This window comes from Mastacembelus armatus, chromosome 1, assembly GCF_900324485.2.
Source record: "Mastacembelus armatus chromosome 1, fMasArm1.2, whole genome shotgun sequence".
NCBI lineage: Eukaryota > Metazoa > Chordata > Actinopteri > Synbranchiformes > Mastacembelidae > Mastacembelus > Mastacembelus armatus.
In genome coordinates, this window is record NC_046633.1 from 17,210,859 (window position 1) to 17,234,672 (window position 23,814).

The 23,814-nt window shown below is 42.6% G+C and overlaps 1 protein-coding gene across 2 annotated transcripts; it reads right to left on the reverse strand.

Moving 5' to 3' along the window:
• Positions 1–8,405: 8,405 nt before the first annotated feature.
• Positions 8,406–21,817, reverse strand: chrnb3a (cholinergic receptor nicotinic beta 3 subunit a). 2 transcript variants are annotated; one of them, XM_026304161.1, is made up of 8 exons: positions 21,505–21,817; positions 14,899–15,050; positions 13,293–13,337; positions 11,429–11,538; positions 10,758–11,271; positions 9,686–9,876; positions 9,128–9,372; positions 8,406–8,873 (listed from the first exon to the last, which is right to left on the reverse strand). In XM_026304161.1, the coding sequence occupies exons 1-8, from the start codon at positions 21,602–21,604 to the stop codon at positions 8,521–8,523; spliced, it is 1,710 nt and encodes a 569-aa protein (XP_026159946.1). In that variant the 5' UTR covers positions 21,605–21,817; the 3' UTR covers positions 8,406–8,520. The 2 variants fall into 2 exon arrangements, with proteins under 2 accessions (XP_026159946.1, XP_026159947.1); XM_026304162.2 differs by having other exon boundaries at positions 8,595–8,873; positions 9,156–9,372.
• Between the last annotated feature and the right edge of the window lie 1,997 nt (positions 21,818–23,814).

A 23,814-nucleotide genomic window follows, 5' to 3' on the forward strand; every position in this document is an offset into this window, starting at 1 on the left:
GGCAGCGGCGGAGGAGGTCTCCCTCTGTATGCAGGTGGAGATGTCAAACTTCGAGGAAGTCAGGTTTTTCTCTGTCTGCTGGTGCTTCTTTCTCTCTCTCTTTCCCTCTCTCTCCCTCTCCCCTTGTCTGATGTTGGAGGAGACGCGCGCGCACACAGACGTCGTCTGTCTCCTAGTGTTTGGGTCCACGGTCACCTCAGACGTCTCTTTGGATTCCGCTCTTTCCCTGTTTCTGCACTCGGTTGCATTTTTTTTAAATAACAAGCATCTCGAGCTGGTCCTCTGCGTATTTCCTGCGCGCTGAAGGTGACAGCCACCTGTCCGTTGCGGCTGACGCGCAATGCCGTCAACTTCGTCAAGGTTAGTGCCCTCCAGTCAGTTCGGGCTCGTCGTCATTCTTTGCATAGGTGATGACTCAAAGGAAAGATGAACACACACACACACACACTCACACCCTCACACCTCAAACAGATGTCGACCTGCCCGACCTTTACTTTAATTACCCCCAAACTATTTTTTATAGCCTAAATGATTAGTTCAACCTTTGCTTAGCGCGTGCTCAACGGCTTACCTCTGAGGTGGCATCTTATTGACCCATAGTCAGGTGAGAAGGATGTGTTTAATGCATCTGAGCAACAATAAAATGTTTTACATTAACACACACATTCTGTCCAGAAATGACTCACTCTGAAGTGTGAGTCATTTCCTTTTTATAGTTTTTTTTTCAACTCCAGGGGCGAATTTAGAAACTTTTGACCTGGGGAGGGCCCACTACTACGGCGTGCGCGTGCGCAAAAATGAAGCTCCCTCTCCGTTTCAAAGTTTAGGATGACTTGTTTTGCTTTCTGCTGGAACATCATATCCCCACATCAGCTGATGGCTGACTGCAATATAGTTCATAAACCCCGCCCCTTCCTTGTTAGCTTATGGTACATGAGCCAGAATATTAATTCAAAGTACAAATCACATACTCTTAGTGTTTCCTAAAGTTGATTTCTGTCATTTTCACCAGATTCTGCACAGGAGCAAAGTCTGTACACCCTCCTCCTGCTAATCTCTTTGAATCGCTTTGCAAAATCCATCACAGAAGCAAGATGGTAGCTCACGTTTTCACTATCTTTTGTATTCACTTTTTTACAGTGGTAGGACATGATGACGCATCAACCACCTTTAGAGAGCACAGCAGGGAGGCACTGTGGTCACAGTACTGTCCAGTATTATTTTGTTATTTCACAAGTAATTCTACTCAGGGCTGGGGATGGATGGGTAGAAGGAGATACTCCTCAGGAAACGGTAGGTAGGTAGGAAAAACTTCTTCAGGGCACACGTAACACCACCATGACATGAAACGGTGCATTATTGTGTGTTGGTGTGTGTGCAGGTATGTGTCTGTGCCTCATTCGATTGTATGGAGATATTTTAAGTTGATGTTTGGTGTAATGCAGAGATGATCTGTTAACATTTGTTACCTTTGGATCGTCTTTTTATAGGCCTTCCTACTCCTTCACTAAGTTTGACTTGCTCTAACTTTCTGCTTTTTTATGCCCTTTACACATCTTCCACCTGCTGATTCCCCATTCATGTACTTTTTTGCCCCCTCTCCTCCTCACCCCTCCATTTACCTTCTCCCACCCTGTTTCCTATCTTCCACGTCTTTGTTCTGTACTCCTGCCGCTCTGCCTGTGAACATCAGATGCTGTAATGTCCTTAGACCATTACGAGAGTGCCCGCAGCACTTCTTAAGCTTGTCATTCTTCCTCCCCCATTTGCTTCAGTGTGCGTTTGTAAACCACCCACCCCCACGCCCCATCTCCCATACCTCTCCTTTTCTCCTCTGTCCTTCTCTGACTTCAGTCTGGTCACAGAGTGTCATAGATGTATGTAGACTACCATCAGCTCAGCTCAATTCAGTTAAATAATTGTCCTTTTGGTTCGGTCTGCAGGGACTGGAGTTAGCAGTACATGTGTGCTTGTAGTCATGTGAGCTTGTGTGTTTTAATAAGTATTCATTCATTCATTCATTCACGCATTTTATTTCCTGTGCGTTATATGTATAGTGTGCTGTGTCTTCTAGTTCAACGGAAGGAAACCCTCCCCTATTTAACACACACAACAAGATAAGATATAGCATACAGCACAGGAGCCCTGAGCATAGGCCAGAAATATAAACATATAAACAACATTTCATGTGGAGTCAGACCAGACGTGATGTGAGCTGAGGCTTATGCCCTTGCAATGTCTCAGCATACTGTCACTTCAAAATGTACTTGACATGTCTGGTAAGTGAAATGACAAGAATGCAGCTGCAGTACTTTAGGAAAAACACATAAGAAAAATTCTTTGTGCTCACCACAACATTTAGCCACCAGGATTAGACAAGCAAAAAGACTAGTAAAGGTATAATGATCTAGAAAACATTCACATATGTTTCACTACATTTGATAACTTTGCTTATGAATATAATGTCTAATGTTAACTTTTTAAGCTCTGTTTTGGTTTTCACAACAGCTACTACTATCTGGCTTTTAGCTGCAACACTATTTTAACCTGCTAGCAGTTGAATTGTATTGTTACTTGGTGTTGAACATTTATACTAACAACAGCTCCCTGTTGCTGTTGAACAAAGATGGTGAGAGCAGAAAAGGCAGCTTATTTTAATGTTAGCTTTATGTAACTTTGTTTTGTTAAAGGGAAAAAAATCAAGCTGAAAGACACTAAAAATCCCTATAGATATGCCTGTTATTGAAATCAAACTGACAGCACTCGCTGTGTTTATCATCATGAATAAATATCAGATTTTCAATCATTACACTGATTCAAAACTTATTCACTCATCTTAAAAAGTATTTTAAAATATGGAAACAATGCTTCACTAATCAACTACCAGACAAACCCTTTTAAAAAAGAATCTTTCTTTTTTAATATTTTTAGAACATGAAATAATTATATTTATATATCATTTGTATTTTGTTTAGCTTATATTAAATAAAAACTGACATATATGTTAGTGTCTATCAGTTTGAGCTCAGCTAAGGTGACATTTTATAGTATACCTAACTGTGGTATACTGGGGTTTAAGCTTTAAAAAGTCTGCTGATAACTAAGTAAACGTACACAAAAGTACTCAGCAAAAAAGATTCAATAGGAGGCTATGACAAAATGTCATGAAAGTTATGCCTTAGTGTAGCATGTGGTAAAAATTGACCATGGTGAGTAGCCTGTGTTCGCCCGTTTAGTTCTTTCTTCTAACAAACTTTCTACCTATAGCTGATCTGATCATCTGCTTATCAACAAGGGAGGCCGATGAGACAGACACAACTGTGTTGTTTTAACATCTGGCCAAAAATGTTCCCAATATAAATTTGTGCAAATTAAAATGAGTTGAGCAACAAGCAACCTTCTTGGGACATGCAATAAAACTGAAGCTAAATTCTTGTTCCCAGATAAAAAGCCATGTTTTCAAAGCCACACATGAAAAAGAAACAAGTCAGGTCCTTTATAGGAAGGACATCCATCTAAAATTAGTGGATTTTACACGAGGTAGCGATAGAGCTACATTAGGTCCTATAATCCGGAGTATAGGACTGAAAGCAATCACACTAAAAGCAACATAGACTCAGAGCAGAGAAGAAAGAAAGAAACAGGAGGCAAAATGCCCTACAATCTACACCCTACACAAACTACACTACCTGATATGACGGTTGTTCATGCAAACCGAGGTAAACAGCTTACAGAACAGCTTGCCTTACAGAAAGAAGATTCCAGCTTCAAATTCTGTTCAGACCTGAGGTCTTTCAGTGCACAGCTTACATGTTTGCCCTCTGTCTGTGTGAGTTTTCCCCTGGTACTCCACTTCTTCACCCAGTCCAAGGTTTAGGTTAATTGGTGACTCTAAATTGCCTGAAGGTGTAAATACTAGTGTGCCTGTTTGTCTCTGTGTGTTAGCACTGTGATGGACTGATGATCTGTCCAGTGTGTACCCTGACTCTCTTCCAGTGTTGGCTGGTATTGGCTCCAACAGCCGCTGTGTCTGGGTACATATATAAGCATCTGTACAGGCGATTTCATCCCCACAAAACGCTGCAGAATTTACCCCAATAATAAACCATTGATTAATTGGGAGGTGCGGTCCATGTCCATGCCCACACTGCTGTATTTGTCTCTGGTGATGCTGTTGGCTACAAAATGGCAAGATATGACCTGCGCAGATCCATCAGACAAGCCAAGACACAATATAGACAGACTGGAGGATTAGGACACATATGTAAGTAGGCTCTGTATTGATTACTCTTCAGCATTCAACACACTGTCACTGGTTGACAAGCTTCTCCTCCTTGGGTTGACACCACCCCTCTGCAACTGGGTGCTGAACTTTCTTACAGACTCCAGTCAGTCAGACTTAGAAACCTGACATGAGGCACAAGAATGATTAGCACTGGCTGCCCCCAAGGCTGTGTACTGAGTCCTCTGCTCTGCACATATGACTCTGTGGCCCCTCAGAACAACACCAGCATTATTAAATTTGTTGATGACACCACAGTAATTGAACTGATCTCCAGAGGGGTGGGGACAGAGTACAGGGCTGAGGTGGTGGGACTCGAGGCCTGGTGTAAGGAAAATAATCTTTCTCTAAATATAGACAAAACCAGAGACATGATTATTGATCAGAGGAAGAGGAAGGTGAAGCACATACCCATCTATATTGGAGAGGCTGCGGTTGAGAGGGTGAAGACTTTTAAGATCCTTGGAACCCACATCAGCGAGGATCTCACCTGGTCTCAAAACACAAAACACCTCATCAAGAGAGCCCACACAAAATTTTCTGAGAAAGCTCTGGAAGTTTGGGATGCCAACCAAGATCCTTAGCAACTTATACAGAGGTACAGTGGAGAGTGTCATCATCAGCTCCATCACAGTGTAGTATGGAAACTGCACTATGCAGGACAGGGAGGCTCTCCACTATGTAATAAAAACTGCACAGTGCGTCTCTGGAGCAGCCTTTCCCTCTTACTCCTTACACACCAAACTTACTGTCTATGCAGCTTCACACGAACTCTTTTTAGTATATTTTACTAAATTTATATTAATCTCACTGAATTATCATTTCTATTTTATTGTTGTTTCAATATTGTGAAGGGAAGTGTGCAAGAAAGAATTTCATGATATGGTTTTAAACATAGGCAGCACGGTGACTGAGTTGTTAGCATTGTTGCCTCACAGCAAGAAGGTCCTGGGTTCACAACCAGTCAGTTTGCGTGGAGTTTGCATGTTCTCCCTGTGCTTGTGTGGGTTTTCTCCAGGTACTCTGGTTTCCTCCCACAGTCCAAAAACATGTATGTCAGGTTGATTGGTGACTCTAAATTGCCCATAGGAGTGAGTGTGAGTGTGTGAGGTTGTTTGTCTCTATGTGGCCCTGTGATGGACTGGTGACCTGTCCAGGGTGTACCCCTGCCTTTCACCCAAAGAGAGCTGGGATAGGCTCCAGCTGATCCCTGTGACCATAATTGGGAGTAAGTGGGTATAAATGATGATGGATGGATGGTTTAAAAATATGTTTTTTTTTACCCCTTAGTATACTTTGTCATTAAAAAAATGCCCTATTGCAATATGTTGTAAATATTTTGCCTTAAGATGCAGTGTGCCTCAAATTATCCCTTTGAATATGACATGAAAATTATGTATTATGACATGAAAATTAAGCATTAGTATAATGGTGGGTGGGTGCATGGGTCTTGGAACAAGAACACAGAGAGGGCCACCTACAGGCAGATAGAAGAGCAATCTCAGGTGGCTGATCATCTGACAAACTGCTGGAACAGACGTTGCCTCAGTGGGGATGGCTGAACCACTGGCATGAAACAGGAGCACACATTGTCTGGGCGTTGGTTCCCCAACCACATGCAGGATCAGGAATAGACATGGTCTCGGTTAGAGCAGATGAACCACAGACATGAACGGGAACACACAGGTCTGTGCAGGGACACCGGTGTTAACATCACACAGGATCAGAGTGTGGATAACCTGGACCTTTAACTCTTTCCAGATAGCTCTGGTCTCCATCACAGTCACAGGTTGGGGCTCTGGAGCTACAGCAGACTGGGAGACTAAAGCTGGCGCAGATTGGGAGACTAAAGTTGGAGCAGACTGGGAGACTAAAGCTGGAGCAGACTGGGAGACTAAAGCTGGAGCAGACTGGGAGCTGAATCTGGAGTAGACTGGGAGATTTAAGCTGGAGCAGACTGGGAGACTAAAGCTGGAGGAGACTGGGAGCTGAATCTGGAGTAGACTGGGAGATTTAAGCTGGAGCAGAGTGGGAGACAGAAGCTGGAGCAGACTGGGAGACTAAAGCTGGAGGAGACTGGGAGATTTAAGCTGGAGCAGAGTGGGAGACTAAAGCTGGAGCAGACTGGGAGACTAAAGCTGGAGGAGACTGGGAGCTGAATCTGGAGCAGACTGGGAGACTAAAGCTGGAGCAGACTGGGAGACTAAAGTTTGAGCAGACTAGGACACCCAAGCTGGAGCAGACTAGGAGCTGAAGCTGGAGCAGACTGGGAGACTAAAGCTGGAGCAGACTGGGAAATTAAAGCTAGAGCAGAGTGGGAGACAGAAGCTGGAGCAGACTGGGAGATTAAAGCTGGAGCAGACTGGGAGATTAAAGCTGGAGCAGAGTAGGAGACAGAAGCTGGAGCAGACTGGGAGATTAAAGCTGGAGCAGAGTAGGAGACAGAAGCTGGAGCAGACAAATACCTCCCACCGTCACAAAACTAGCACATGTTGGAGACATAAATCGAAGCCAGTTCAGGCAAAAAAAACCCAAAAAAATGCAGTTGTGGACTGAACAGCAGGTAGACTGACATTGTCATTCCCATAATAAAAATCATAATTGTTTGTAGGATATTTTTGCTTTATTCCATGTGACAATTTGCTCTACACAGGGGTTACACAGGGTCAGAGATTTTTCTAAGGACTTGAAAGTTTCCTAATTTATGTGGAATATTGAGGGGTTAACATTCACCTCTGTCATGGTCTGTCTCACGCACACAAACACACACGCAACCACACACAACCACACACACGCGCACACACACACACACACACACACACACACACACACTGTTCTTGTCATGCAGTCTTAAACTCACACAGACATACCGATGCAGTGAATAATAGAAGAGTGGGTTGAGGTCAGACTGTTTAAGTGCAGGGGAAACAGGAGAGAGGCTTTCACTTAAGCATGTCATGCCATTTTTAATGAAGAGAAGAAACTGGCTTTCAAAAGCTAAGCCAATGTGCAAAATGCTATGGTATCACTAGGTACTTGTAACAATATTTGATGGGTGACACAAACCTGAAGGCTACATAAAAAAAAGTTACAACTAATAAGAGGTAGGCCTGCGTTAGTAAGCACAGGGAAACAAAAAAAGTATTGCTTCCTTTTCTAATTACTATTGATGATGTGCTCATTAGCAAAGTTGACAGCTTAAGGACAGAGACAGTATGATATATGACCTACAATACTTATTACAACATATGCACTCAAAAATAACAAATCTCAGCATAACAGAACACTTTAAATTTCCCAGCGATATTAGTCATACAGGCTTTGATCATTTTTATGCCAGCTTGTTTATCTGCACTGCTCTGTTAGATACTAATCACCTTCAAATATCCAGCAATTCATCCAGTTTGATGCATTAGAACATGGTCACAGAACTTCCTGTATCAGACCACTCTGGAGGTGCTGTTATCAAGTAACCATTTCCATGAAAACAGAGTTCAAGCAGTGAATGGAGTTTCGTTAGTAAAAAAAAAGGTGTTTGCTGCCATTTAGTGGTGATTCAGTGTCATTACACCCAAAAACACATTCTAATTCGCTTACTTATCTACTAGTACATCCATCCATCCATCTTCTATACCCGCTTTTTCCTGAAAGCCAGGGTCACGGGGATCTGCTGGAGCCTATCCCAGCTCTCTCTCGGGTGAAAGGCAGGGGTACACCCTGGACAGGTCTCTACTAGTACATGGTTCTTGCGTTATTAGGTAAGATGGGTTACACTGCGTTATTGACACTCACTAAGTATCTTTATTGTGTTCTGAATTCTCTTCATTTTATGATTTCACTGATGTACCCTGTCGACCAACAGCAGAAATGTCTGTAAATGCCAAACACATTTACAGTTATCAATTTAACAACTTATTGCAATTATCAGCCAGTGGATCACCAAACCAGTATCCCCTTGTGTACAGCTCTGAAAAGTTGACCAGCTCACCTGCTACTCTAAAAAACAAGGCTGGAAATTTTTACATTTGAATTTCTTTTTTATTGTGGTCATCATTACAGTACATACAGTGGAGTACAGCTGACTGGACAACATGGTGCATGTGACATACAAAACAACTCATGGGTTAACATTGTGTATGTACTGTATAACTACAATTATACAAACATGGATATTTAAACCATACACACTTCTACTGCCCGCTTATTGCTTTTACCACTTGCACTCCTGTGCATGCTCCCTAAACCTTAGTCGCATCCAGATCAGAACAGTTTCCACTCATCATCACGGGCTGCAAAAACACTGTGTAGGGAGGTAAACATGTGCAGCTTGAGCTTGTTTCTACAATAGAAATACACAGTATGAATGTTTTATTGAGCTTTATCAATAAATCATAGTCAAAGACAAATTGGAAAACAATAATGAGCTGCTGAAGAATATTTGTGAGTGGGTTCATGTTCATGGAGGTGTGCTGAGGTACATCTGCAGAGCAGGGGTGAAGATGAGAATAGTGCCCAGTATTGACACTGTGAGGAAAGCCCAAAGGAAAATCCTGTCCAGTACCTGAGCCACGAATTTCCAGTCTTGTACTACCTGATAAGGAGAAAGAGACAGTGAGAGAGGGAGAGACAGGGCAAAGAAAGTGATTGATGTGACAAAGTGTCAGCTTCAAGCATTCTGTCAGAGTGGAACTTTCCTCACATTGTTTTCTGTTATTTTGGTAACCATTTGTAGAGCAAATGAGACATAAATTAAGTGATGATTTAACAAGCAAGGAGCTGCAACAGTATCAAATATTCAAAAAGAATGTAATACAACAAACGCTGCAAACCCATCTCCTCCCACACCTTTCCTCATCTTCGCCCACCCCCACACCTCTCGTATGAAGTGCTCCTTTTTGATGTGACGACTTATGTAGCGAACTGAATTTGTGGCTTTTTCCAGCATGGCCAGCCAGTCTTGGTTCTCCTCCTCCTTCCCTCTGAGAGGGCCTCTCTGCTGGCCTCCACTGTGGCCAGGAACCCCCCTCCTCCCTGCACCTCTGCGGGGCTTTGGCTCTGGGCTGTGCATCTCCATATCTGGGTAGTGATATCTGAGGACAATAGACAATAAATGTTTTACTCATTTTACATATATATGTGTCATCTGATGCCTCCTGGCAAATATTAATGATAGTTCAACATTTTTAGAAAATAAAAATGTTAAAATATTGAATGTCCTGCCAAGAGTTAGATAAGAGGACTGATAAAACAAATGATAAAAAAAAACACCTTGGCTATATATTTACCATATATGTCTATAAAGACATGAGAATAATGTAAATCTTTTCTAACTCTCAGTAAGAGGTTGAGCATATTTCCCTAAATGCTGAGACATTCCTTTTATTCCTGCTGGTCCTACATTACCTGTCAGTGTGTCCTCTCATACACAACAGTCTAGGCAGTCTCTGAAGGAAGAGGCTCTTTACCCAGGGGGCCATAGGGTGGTAAGTGGCAGAGGAGCGATGGTGGACATTAATCACAAACACAGTGACGATGATGGAGAAGGTGACAAAGATCATGATGAAGAGCAGATACTCTCCAATCAGTGGGATTACCTAAGATGGAAAAAAAAGAAAAGGAATGTATCAAAAAAGGTAATAGTTGGCACTTGGCTTGTTGAGAGCATTTAATTCTCAGTGAATTTAAATTTAACAACATACAAAAACATATACATTTCACGGCTACAGATACACAGTTATTGCCTACATAACCCTGTAGGTGTTGTCACTGTTGCAGCTCTGCTGGGAATTACATGAACAAATAAGAGTGAAGATGTTACTTTTCACACAACACCACCATAAAGTGACTCCTTGAATTGATGCACCTGACTTTTCTAATTATTTACACTCAAAATATGATCTTTTGCATGTACAATTAAAAGAAAAACATCCTTCAGGATGGTGCAGATTGCACAGTTTGACACCCTGAAAGCAGCAGTTGTGCATAATGGGTACTTTTACTTTGGATACTTAAAATACATTTTACACGTTCATTATTTGCTTTTTTACTCAAGTGGAGTTTTGAATGTAGGACCTTCAATATTGTAAAGAGTTTAAATACATCTTTGACCCACACTGACTCTAGTGTGGGTCAAAGACATGTTTAAAAATGAAGTGTATAGTGAGATTCCAGTGATAGTGATCATTTTATGTCTCTCTGAGCTCTTTGTGCTCTGGTTTTCTGTAGATTTCTCTGCTGAACTGAAATGTATCAGTAGCTTGTTAATTGAGTTGACATGCAGTTTAAGCTGCAGGTTACTGAGAGAACTGTAGTTGTGATCTTTGTTAATTAGGGCATGATGCAATTAAGATTGCAATTAGGATAACTGAACACAGGGAAAAGCAGGGTAGATTAAACAAAATACAGCAGAGTAGACACTTTTTTTACACACTTCAAATTAATGTTGCTTTCAACAAAAACCCTTTAGGTGTCCAACCTTTGAAGATGAAGGGATGATTTCTTCTATGACCAGGAGGAACACAGTGAGTGACACCAGGACAGATGTAGAAAGTGACAGTTTCTCTCCTTCGTCTGATGGCAAATAAAACACCAGGACAGTCAGAAAGGACAGGCCCAGGCATGGGATGATGAGGAAGAGAGTGTAGAACAAGGGCAACCTCTTGAGGATGAAGGAGTAGGTGACAAATGGGTACCAGTAGACCCCGTCCCGCCTGCTTCCCTTTGCTCCTGTAGCATTGAGAATCTCCCATTCGCCATTATCAAAGAAGTCTTTGCGGTCCACGTAGTGATCCACTAGGACCAGGTCAACCATGTTTCCATCATACGTCCAGGAGCCGAACTTCATGGAGCAGTTCTGTCGGTCAAAGGGAAAGTAGGTGACATCCATGGTGCAGGAGGACTTGTAGCTGGCAGGTGGGGTCCATGTTATGGTGCCATCCCAGCGTACAATGGCTTTGGTCATCAGAGAACCCTCAAAACGACCATCCGCACTGAGAAAAGAAGAAAACAAAATGGAAAGGAAGTAGGAGTGGAGGGGAATAAAACAAGACGGAGAATAATAAGAAAAGCTAAATAGATTTAGATGATAAATGTGCATTAGATTCATGAAGCACCACCTCAAAATGTGCACAGTGCAGTCTAACTCACTTTTCATACAGGACAATGTCAGGCAGCCATATTGTCTCTGAAGGCACTCTGATGGAGGTAATACCTCCGTAGTCATCTGGGTTCCACTTCATCTTCACATCAATCCACTCCTGAAAAACAGTAATTTTTTTATTATGACTGTATATTGTAGCTATAAAAGACACTTGACTCAGGAAATTGTCTTTAAGTCAGGAACAACAGTTTTTCCACTTCAGCACTGTGGACAATTGGAAACTGTTGTATGGTTTAGTCATGAGGCGGCAGTACCTGCCTTTCCCTTCTGTCTCTCTCCCTCTCTCCTCGTGTGTGTTCTGCTGTCTCCCCTGTCTGTTATTTAACTGCAGGTGCACCTCCAGAGACCAGGCATCACTGACGAGCTCCACCTGTGTCCAGTCCTGGAGTTTTAGCTTCTTTGCCCATCTCCAGTGATTTTCTGTTTAATAAACTCTTTACCAGATTCCAGAATCTCCATTTGGATCCTGCCTCTGAATCATAACAGAACAAACTGGCCAACAACATGGACCCAGCAGATTCCCAACCCAAGAAACCAGCCAATAGTGCTTCCCTTCATGAGCTGCTGTCCCAACAAGAGGCCTTGCTAGGGGAGCAGGAACATACGCTTCCTAGTCTGGTTAAGACTAACCAGGAGTTGTCCATGCGTGTACAGCACTTTTCTACACTCAAGTGTACTCTTTACACTATTTGTCCACACCATACATTTGGGGTTCAGTGTCTTGCCTGTGGACCAGGGAAGCCAAGGATCGAACCACCAGATCATAGTCGATCTGCTGTGCCTCCTGAGTCGCTGTTGCCCAGGGGTTGCTGGGTGTTCTTGCTTCAGTGCTCAAATGTTTTTGAGATGTGCCCCAGAGCCTACCTGATAAATAAGTTGAAGAATTTGTTCATTGTGGGACTACTACGGGGTGGGCTGAGTCAGTTCTCAAAGAACTGCTTAGGCAAGGGTTATCTGAGCAATTAAAGGATGAGCTAACCTGTCGGGGCGATGCTCCCAATTTCTATTCTTTTGTTCAACTAGCCATTCGTCTGGACAACCAACTCCGGGAAAGTCTCCGTGAGAGACAGCCAGGCTTGGGTTTCCCCAGTTCCACCCTCCTCTTCTCCCCCGACACGGGCACCGTTTCATTAGGGGCTTCAGCAGCATCGCCCAGGCCCTCACCAGGCTCACGTTCCCTAAGATCCAGTTCATTTGGTCCCTGGAAGAGGCCTTCAAGGAGTTGAAGGAGCACTTCATGTCGGCATCCATACTCATTCAGCCAGACCCGCAACTTCAGTTCATAGTGGAGGGGGATGGCAGGACGTAGGTGTCGGAGCTGTCCTGTCCCAACTCTCAGAAAACAGACAATAAATTACATCCCTATGCCTTCTTCTCCTGGTGTATGTCTCCTCCAGTACCTGATAGACTGGGAGGGTTACAGGGCAAGAAGAGCACTCTTGGGTCCCGTGCCCCTCCATCCTAGAGGAATTTTCAGCTGGATACTTACCTGTGCCTTTGCCTCTCTCAGGTCCTCCTGCTCTGGTGGTTGCGATAGCTGATTTTGAAATCATCTTAGAATGAATGTTAAAATTTAGGTTGTATTCCATGACTACACCATTTTTTAGCACTCTCTCATATCTTAAAATCTTTCCATATGATTTATCTACAATTTTCTGTAGATTTCATACTAAAATGTGTTATAGTAGAAAGGATATTGTAGGACACTGCCCCTGATGAATTATTCTGTGTCACAATCTGGCCAGTCCAGTCAAGTAGAAACACCTTTTTAAAAATAAAATGATCACAGATATAACAAATCACATAAATGATGTAGTAATTATAAATGGTAGAGGCCATATTCAGCTTTACCTGCCAGAGCCAGACATTTGTAGTCATCAGCTGGTTCTTTTCATCCTGTAGGAAGAAAAGGAAGAGAATTTTGTTCATAATTTATAAATCTCAGTAGTGATTACTGTGGACAAAATGAGAGGCTAATGAGGTAATGAGGAGCCAAGCAGAAGCTAGAGACAAAAAGTTAAATGGAATGAAAGAAAGTAATTAATCCTCATTAGAAAGGAAGTTTTATTTCCCCCAAAGTGGGTTAATTGCTACACACGCTTGTCACTAAGAAAGCACAGTACAACAGCTCAGACGCAACTTCAGCATTTAATTTGAGAGGAGTGCAAGTTACTATTCAGTGACCAATATCTATGGCTAAACTGGTATCAATACTGCTGCCTCAATTATGAATACAAAGAACTGCCCAAAAACATCTGAGACGCGTGAGAGAGGGTTGTGGGGAAAAAAAGAGGATGAGGAGAAAAGCAGTAATGCATTTTGTGGAGCTTCTGAGGAAAAATCCTTTCAGAAATTTTCAGAAAAAAAGTAAAACTAGTTTTGAGGGAAACATCTATTATATAGATTTTCTGGTTTGTCTGCTGTTGAGAGCTACTAAGGCAATCCTGGTTGTTTTCCCATTATCTGTAAATGAAAATTGATCTGAGGTGGGGATTGGTTAAAAAATATACTGTAATTTAGCATATTACCACAAGATGGCACTGTCCTAAACATTCTCTTTCTATGGCAGGAGTACCAACATCAAAAGCTGATGTAGTCAAAGTGTAGCCCTCTATGGCATTGTGGGAACAGCTTTGTGAGCACGGCTGTGTGTGTGTGTGTGTGTGTTCTTGTGTAAATAATAGATGTGATCCAGTTCCTCTCAGCCTGATGGCCTCATTACTTCCTCTGCTGCTATGAAAGACCACTTTGGACCTTCCTCATTTAACCTTTCGTCCTCTTGTTTCTTTTTACTCTCTTCATGTCTTTTGTACCTTTAAATGCTACAGCTCCTCAGCCTTTGCCTCGTTTATCCTCACACTGTCTTAAGTGTGTCCTCTAGGGTGTAGTTCCCTCTGTTGACCTTAGCAAATAATCATCATTTTTAACTGTCTGCAATTTTTCTCCTTCCCTGCTTTCCTTCTGCCAGTTCTTAACATTAAATTGCAGCCTGTTTCATCCTAAACACAGGAAGAGCAACTGATGAACAAATCCTTTTCACAGTCTCCTTTTTATTCCATCTGTTGCCTCGTTCTTCTCTCATAATAATCATCAGTCCATGCTGTACACTGTATCACCTTCCTTCGCAGTAGTTCTGTTTTACTTCTTGCCCTCCTTCTTCCTTCCCTTTCTTTCCTCATCTCATTCCAAAAAATACCCACCAATCCTCAGAAGACTATGTCAGGATTTTATTAGCCATGTTATATAAGGCCATTTTAATTTCTTCAGAGAGCTTCCATGGTGCGCTGGGTTTCGTCTCCGTGAAGCATCTATGTATGGTTCCAATTTTTGCTCAAGGGTGCTGAGGATGTTATCACTGCTCAGACACCTCCACCTATGTAATATTCACACGGCGTATATATTTTGTGGCAAGGATCGGTCCACTCTGTGTTTGTGTATCTGTGTATTGTGTTCTCACCACATCAACGAGCTGTGAGATCTTTAGTCCGAAGCGAACAGTGATGGTATCATTTGCGTGCTGGACCGGCCGAACCCACTTCTGGTAACCCCTGAAAAGATTCCTCAACAAGGAGTCCTCCATCTCAGCCAGTGAAACAAAGTCCTCCTGAGCTGGATGGGTGGGATAAAAAGAGAAAGAAAGAGTTTGAGAGAAAAAAATGGTATAATGTGGATGCAGTTATAATAAGTAGCTGTAAATTTTAAAATAAAAAAAAAAATACATCCATAAAATTCATCCTGACAAGACATCTCATCTAAAACCGCAAATGTCAACTTAAATGTTGATGCTAGTAGGAATCTTAAGTGTAATGAAAAATTGCCCGTTGGCTAGTTTACTTAAATGTCAGTAACAGTTATGTGCACAGGCAGATCTACACATAAATCACACCCTATTCCAAGTCATACATGTTTGAGAACACAGAACAACGTGACTCACCTCTCAAGAGTTTCAAAAGCAAGGGGAAGGAAAAATTAAGTCAGGACCTTAGAGTCACACATACACACACTCAACCCCAGACTGACAGCTGGTCATGGCCCAGCGAATGCATCTAAGCTCCCAAGGCTGACAAAATAATCATGCTGACATGATCACCTCAGACAGAACAATTGCCAGGGGAGAGGCGCTGAGCTCAGAGTGCTCTGTGCAGTCAGGCACAAGACCTAATAGTCAGTTAAAGAATGATGCTCATACTGAGCAGGAGACATTGCAATGAAGGAACATTTCTTTTACCAGTCACTGTTCAGGTGCAGACAGCTGGGTGACAGGGAGGTCTCTTAGGGAGACAATCACAGAAACAAATGTGTTTTGTATGTGTGCTCATTAAGAGATTTATACACTGCAGAATTGTCCTTTAGCAAGACATTTAACCTCTTGCCTGCTACTCATTGTAAATCGCTCTGAAAGATGCAGATGACAGCAGCATTTGCTGGACGCTCACAGCGTTATGTGGTATTTGTACTTGAGCTGCACAGTGGATCCTCCCACAGTAATTCAGCCGCTCTATCAGCTCAGAGCTCTGAGCATAAGAGGGAATGATTTGGCACTGCCAGTGGTAGTGCTGCAACAGAGGCTGATAGACAGAAATGAGAAGTTCAAATCAACAGCCTCTCAAATAAGGGGAATGCAGCAGAGGAGTGGAGAGAGCTGATAAGGGAGGGGGTGATACAGAGTGACCCAGAGCAATTCCCTTCAGTGTCTGACAGAGACAGAACGAGGGGGCAGGGGAGAGATTGGTACACAAGGAGAAGTTAACTGGGGCAAGGGGAATGAGAACAGACAGCTAAACAGATAGCAAGCAGAAACCAAATTCCCATTTCAACTTTTCTCAACTCAGACAAGGCTCAATCCAATCCCTCACATCCTACATACTTGATGCTGGTGGTATGCTCCTTATGGTAGAGGTAGGAAGGCCTGAGGGGTTGGTGAGTTGAGAATGGAGCATCCTGAGCAGACATCTAAGTGATGGTGTAAGAAATGATGCAGGCACAGTTTAATTGTCTTTCTGTACATTTGCATTTCACGTCGAAGTCACTTTCTTAAGGATAGGACTTGAATTTAGAGATGCAGTTAGAATTACTATTACACATAGGTGATAAATTTAGACACATTAACTTATTGCATATTTATGAGTTTCAGAGTTTAAGGTGATTTTCCATATGCCAGTTCTTTGGCAGGTCTGAGACTGCAATCAATTTGACCATAAAAAAGGAAAATTTAAATATTACAAAAATCTCTCACACTGAATTATCTAATGTATAATTAGAAGCCAGTAGAACTGGTTTTTGCATCATAAAATTTTTATTGCAAATCAGCTTATTTGATTAAATGAAAAAAAATGTGTTTGTGAGTTCAAATCTACAAGCTGAACTGGATGTAATGGACAGGATCTACACTGAGTTTCTGTTGGTGGGTTTGACTTGGTCGTGTATACACTGTATTTCTCATTGCCCGTGGATGACGTGGATGACCTCTATAGAGGTAAGGCTGCACAAAACTAGTCTCACTAAGCCTGACTAGCATACAGTGGGTACGGAAAGTATTCAGACCCCTTTAAATTTTTCACTCTTTGTGTCATTGCAGCCATTTGCCAAAATCAAAAAAGTTCATTTTATTTCTCATTAATGTACACTCAGCACCCCATCTTGACAGAAAAAAACAGAAATGTAGAAATTTTTGCAAATTTATTAAAAAAGAAAAACTGAAATATCACATGGTCATAAGTATTCAGACCCTGTGCTCAGTATTGAGTAGAAGCACCCTTTTGAGCTAGTACAGCCATGAGTCTTCTTGGGAATGATGCAACAAGTTTTTCACACCTGGATTTGGGGATCCTCTGCCATTCTTCCTTGCAGATCCTCTCCAGTTCTGTCAGGTTGGATGGTGAACGTTGGTGGACAGCCATTTTCAGGTCTCTCCAGAGATGCTCAATTGGGTTTAGGTCAGGGCTCTGGCTGGGCCAGTCAAGAACGGTCACAGAGTTGTTCCGAAGCCACTCCTTTGTTATTTTAGCTGTGTGCTTAGGGTCATTGTCCTGTTGAAAGGTGAACCTTCGGCCCAGTCTGAGGTCCTGAGCACTCTGGAAGAGGTTTTCTTCCAGGATATCTCTGTACTTGGCCGCATTCATCTTTCCCTCAATTGCAACCAGTCGTCCTGTCCCTGCAGCTGAAAAACACCCCCACAACATGAGGCTCCCACCACCATGTTTCATTGTAGGGATTGTATTGGGCAGGTGATGAGCAGTGCCTGGTTTTCTCCACACATGTCGCTTAGAATTAACGCCAAAAAGTTCAATCTTGGTCTCATCAGACCAGAGAATCTTATTTCTCATGATCTGGGAGTCCTTCATGTGTTTTTTGGCAAACTCTATGAGGGTTTTCATGTGTCTTGCACTGAGGAGAAGCTTCCATCGGGCCACTCTGCTATAAAGCCCTGACTGGTGGAGGGCTGCAGTGATAGTTGACTTTGTGGAACTTTCTCCCATCTCCCTACTGCATCTCTGGAGCTCAGCCACAGTGATCTTTGGGTTCTTCTTTACCTCTCTCACCAAGGCTCTTCTCCCACGATTGCTCAGTTTGGCTGGACGGCCAGGTCTAGGAAGAGTTCTGGTCGTCCCAAACTTTTTCCATTGAGGATTATGGAGGCCACTGTGCCCTTAGGAACCTTGAGTGCTGCAGAAATTCTTTTGTAACCTTGACCAGATCTGTGCCTTGCCACAATTCTGTCTCTGAGCTCCTTGGGCAGTTCCTTCGACCTCATGATTCTCATTTGCTCTGACATACATGTGAGCTGTAAGGTCTTATATAGACAGGTGTGTGCCTTTCCTAATCAAGTCCAGTCAGTTTAATTAAACACAGCTGGACTCCAATGAAGGAGCAGAACCATCTCAAGGAGGATCAGAAGAAATGGACAACATCTGAGTTAAATATGAGTGTCACTGCAAAGGGTCTGAATACTTATGACCATGTGATATTTCAGTTTTTCTTTTTTAATAAATTTGCAAAAATTTCTACATTTCTGTTTTTTTCTGTCAAGATGGGGTGCTGAGTGTACATTAATGAGAAATAAAATGAACTTTTTTGATTTTGGCAAATGGCTGCAATGACACAAAGAGTGAAAAATTTAAAGGGGTCTGAATACTTTCCGTACCCACTGTAGTACCCATAAAACTATAATTTAAGGCGGGGTCTCCAACCCTGGTCTGAGCGCTACTGTTCTGCAGGTTTTAAAAGTATCCCTGTCCTTCCAGTTTCTGATTGGCTGAACACACCTGATCCAGGCAATCAGCAGTGAGTATGGCAGGGATATCTGGAAAACAAGCAGGACAGTGGCGCTCGAGGACCAGGGTTAAAGACCTCTGATATAACGAAAATCATATGCTAAATTTAAAAGAGGCTTAATTAAAAAGAGCAGTATAATGCCAGCTTACTGTACCTCTATGTTGCTTAACACATTAAATCTTCTCTCCGGTCCAGAGCGAGAGAATTGTGAATGGAGCCACACTGTTGAGCCAAGTCAAACCAACCAATAAAAACTCTTCTTGCAAGAAAAGCTTTTTGACTTGCATTCAAATCAACACTTTTATGACACAAAAAAAAAGTCTTGCTTGTTTTCAATTACAAATTAAATTTTTGATTGGAGTAAGAAATATGCACTCAAGACTGACTTTACACCTGCAAAAACAAGACACAAAGGTAATTTCACAGAAACGTTGCTGTGTCGATAGTGGCAAAGTGTAATGGATACAGATACTGTTTCGTCTTCACTGTGCTGGATTCTGAAGTTAAAGTACATGCCATGTTCAGACTCAGACAGGTTACCACCCATTGCATCAGATCCCCTGTACAGTACTCACTTTGTAAAGGCCTGAAATGGGGGCAGACTCACTCAGCTGAATCCTATCTACCATCACTGCAGGAAGCAGTTGTGCCTCATAATCCTCAACAACAAAAACACAGGAGCCAAACCAGTCAAACACCACAGGGACAGATTCCTCTACAAGGCCCATTTCCTCCCACAGATAAACCCTGACTGACTGTGTGTGTCTGTGTGTGTGGTTGTTTGAGCAAAGGTGAAGGGGAGCGTATCGATTAGGACATACAGCGGGATGGCTGGAAGGATGGGGTTGATTCTCTGTGGGGAAATTATGATGCATTATGTTTGTGACTGTGCTTGTGGGTCTAAGTGCGTGTGTGTATTTCTTATAAGAAGACAATGTGCAGCAAGTGCAGCCACTGTGTGCAAGTGTGTGTATGAGAGAGAAACTACCATTTGCTGATGATTGATACAGACACAGGGGTGACCCAACACTCAATGTGCTTCCTCCTCCATCTGAAACACCCCATGGGCGGCACAGTGGTATGATCACCTTGACACTGGAACCATCTGTTCACTGTGGATCCACAGCGGGATATACCACAGAGAGGGGTAATAGGATGAGAGGGGAAACAGAGGGGAGCCCCTAATGAATGGCAGTTTAACTTTGTGTCTCTGCCTTTTGTCACTTCATTTGTGACCAGCTCCTCATGAGCTGTTTCCAGACTACAGGAAATGTTTGTAGGCAAGAAACAAGACTAACAAAAAAAAAAAAAAAAAAAAAAAAGACAGATTCCATCAGTGTACCCACAATGCAACTAGAAAGATCCCTCTAGGGGAACCAAGACTTTCCATAGTGGTTAACCCAGCAGTCATAATGACCTTGATTTAGAGAACGCACCATACAGTATATGACCGCACATGCATGCATCAAACATCACGAAGGGTAGCTTTGTATTAAATTACTTTCTACTAAAGAAACAGCCCCTAGGGTAACTACCAGCAAGTTCTGTGCATTATCCTGAGTGTTGTAGACACGTACCCACACCGCTTATCCTGGAACATCCAGAGTCGCAGGGGGGCAAGAGCCAATCCCAGCTGACACTGGGCGAGAGCCAAGCTACACCTTCTGTCCCTCACAGAGACAAATTATAGAGACAAACACTCACATCCACACCAACTGGCAATTTAGAGTTGCACTGGGGGCATAATTTCTGTGCAACTGAAGATTTCAATATGTGTTTTCAATGCTGTAAGTACCCCAAAAGAAAAAGTGATGAAGACGAACATCTCGAAATTTGCTGATGATATCTGCATGGTACTTTATTTTCATTGATTGCTTTGTAATTTGAGTGAACTAGCCCTTTAATCTCATCTTGTTCTGACAGGTGCCACTAATCAAAACGTCTTTGCAAGAAGATTAGTGATAATTTTAAAATGTCTTCCCCCTGAATTTAAGTGGGAGCTGACTTTGGTCACTGAAGATGGAATTATTTTCAATAAATCAGCACATCTCACCTCATTTTTTCTTTCTTTCACCCACACAAACACACATATAGCATATATACACTATATACAACGAGCAGGATTTACAGCATGTGTTGACAACAGCTACTCCATCTCAAGATTAGAGTGATGTAAATATCAATATACACCGTTACACGCACGGAGAGCAAGTGAGGCAGAGAGAGCACGGCAGCTGGACCACTATACTCTGTATTTATAAGCGATGGCTCAACTACACCTTGACAAAATTTGTTTCTTTACTTTTCATAGCAAAACTAAAATATATTACCTACCACAGCCACAACTTTATTATATAAGGGAATTCATTTCCCATTCATTCCAGTCTTTATTAAAGACTATGTTGTCCCACAGTGTCCTCACGTGTTACATATCCGATCGTCGATCCTCAGTCCCCGGGAGGGCGCTGCGCTCTCATCCTTTAATAAATCAGGACTGTGCTCCTCTCACCTGACCCCGTCATTTTCTCCTGCTGCCACGCGCACGATAAAAAGCGCAAACGCGTGTGGATTATACAATATAACAGCTTCTTTATCCAACTCTCACAGCGGCCAATCAGTTCATTAGACTAATGAGACCTGAACATGGTGCGGTTGCTATGTTTGATCGCGCAGCACCATCCTAAACCTTCTTCAAGGTTCAAATGTTTCAGCATTGAGCTTTTGTTGTGGAGGGACAGGATGGTGCAGCTGCAACAGTTCAAAGATGAATGCGTTTCCCGATCCTTACCTTGGAGTGAAGCCTTCCCGACAGCCAGGCAGAACCACAACACCGCAACCGCAAACTTCATGCTTCCTCTTAAGATCGCCCAGACTGAAATTGCGTTCATACTCAGCGAAGATCATATCATCTTACTGTTGCCACGGTCCCGCAGGACTCATGACTTCATCAGCCAAGTGGGACCAACGGAGGATCACGGCTGTGATGCCCACTTTGAATGATGAAGGACGGATGGTTCTTTGTGGCTTCGGACCGAGTTCGACACAGCGGTGGAGCAGCGACAGCTTCTGAGAGGTTTTTCTGCCTCCACTTCCCTGTAGCCTCTTCCTCTGTGTGTGTGTGTGTGTGTGTGTGTGTCCTGGTGCAGAGATGGGATGCTGCCGGAGCAGAGCCAGGCTGAGGGCGGGACAGAAGAGGACTGGCCTGTCAGAGGATGGAGGAATGAAGACAAGCTGGGGACAGCAGAGCTGGTGTCTATCTAGAGGGAAACCGACAAATAACTAAATGCACATATATGATATATGCTGCCTATCTCACAATCCATTTAGCCCATATGAATCTTAAATATACAGCATTTCCTACTGTGTCTACTAATTACACTGCAATTTGTGAAGTACCTTTACTTTGCTGTTAACCTGCATTTTTAGCGTGCAATAATATTAAATGCATGGACTAATATTTTAATATCAGACAGCAGTAGCTATTGAAGGCTGGTTAGATGAAGGCCTGGCAAAACACAAGTGAAGATATGGTTGGCACACGTCAGCTTGGTTGAACGAACTGAGGCAGAGAGCAAAGCACTGAGGGACGAGCACGAGCTGTTCGTCTTTCATAAGTGCACGTGTCCCATACACCGCACTACCCAGAACTGCAACATCAAGTGTATATATCTCTCCCACAGCAACCCTCCTCACTTACTTCCTAGAACCACAAAATGAACTCCAAAACAACACTCCCTTACACAACTAACAGTTAATCACAAAACTGACGGTAAGAACAGTAATAACAGGTAAAACACAGAAAATTAACAACTTTTTACCTCAGTCCTTCCCAGAGTCCTTTGCGTCTGGCACAAAAAAAGAAAGCAGCAGTCCATGTACTATCTTCAATGGGTTAAGGTTTCAGGTCTGTGTCTGATTCAGCATCACAGGGGTAAATATAAATGCTGAGCGATACGCTGTGTTACGTATCACACCCATCACTGATGACACTGACACACCTTTGACCCCACTCTTACTACAGCTGGCAGCTGAAGAGTGAGGACTGTGTGTGTGTGTAAGGTTAAATGGGGACAGCATCGAATTTACACATCAAAGTTTGTTTACAGGTCTTGAGGATTACAACTGCATAGGTGAAAATTTGTTGTATAAAGCCTCTGGTGGCTCCAGAGGAAGCTGTGTGAAGTCTGATAAATTAGAGGCCTACGAGTCTGAAAATGAAAAATCTTGCAGAGTAGAAGTAGGTTAAAGTGAATTTGCCAGAACTACATTAGATGCTATTAGCATAACATTCTTACTGTACCCAAACTTTTTTCTGTTGTGTGGGAAACTAATTTTCACCTCTGACTTAAACTGGAGAAGAAAAACGGTATTCAAAATCTTTACTTCACATCTTCGCCAGACCAACATCCGTCATGACTCCATCAAGACTTCAGCTCAAGTTACAGCACAAAAGCTCACAAAGGATTTTTGCTGAACTACTGGACTTACCACTTTACTTTAGGACTGACACTCATAGATGTCATGAAGCACTTTAGTTTATGATAAATGGTTTCAGATCATCTTTCAGGAAGCAGTGACCTGTAAGTTTCCGCCTAGAAGCCCATCACACAGCACATTATCGTAAATTGTCAGAGTGCAATTTGCTGCTTCATTCATTCAGCTACCTAAAGACAGACACCATACTATATATGCTGTGCTATAATCTCTTTGTTGTCACAAAGAGATTGTGTCTGCGCCAGTAGAGCACAACAAATGTTTTAAGCAAAGGACACAATGCTCTGGAGTGAAGGAATAAGCTGACAGGAACAATACACCACATCACACTGTGACACCAAATCTGATTAAAGCCTCTAATGTGTGTTGGCATCATGGATTCTGATTAGAACCTGATTCCAGTGCATGTGAACCATCGTAAGAAGGTGCCTGTGCTATCATTTTATGTATGTTGTTATTCCCAAACTATCACCTTTCACTGATAAAAGGTAAAGTGGTGAAGATGAGCACTTACTGTAGAACAATCTATCTAATTACCTGCTGTACAAGCTGAGCGGATGAGGTGATCCAGCTATTGATCTTTCAGAGAGTTTCCTTGCACTGT

Coding starts and splice junctions, on each gene's coding strand:
- chrnb3a (XM_026304161.1), bottom strand. CDS start 21,604: ATGAACGCAATTTCAGTCTGGGCGATCTTAAGAGGAAGCATGAAGTTT. Junction 9,877..10,757: donor TCATCCCTTCATCTTCAAAG/GTTGGACACCTA, acceptor TTTCCATCTTAG/GTAATCCCACTGATTGGAGA. Junction 9,373..9,685: donor ATGAGAGGACACACTGACAG/GTAATGTAGGAC, acceptor TATTGTCCTCAG/ATATCACTACCCAGATATGG.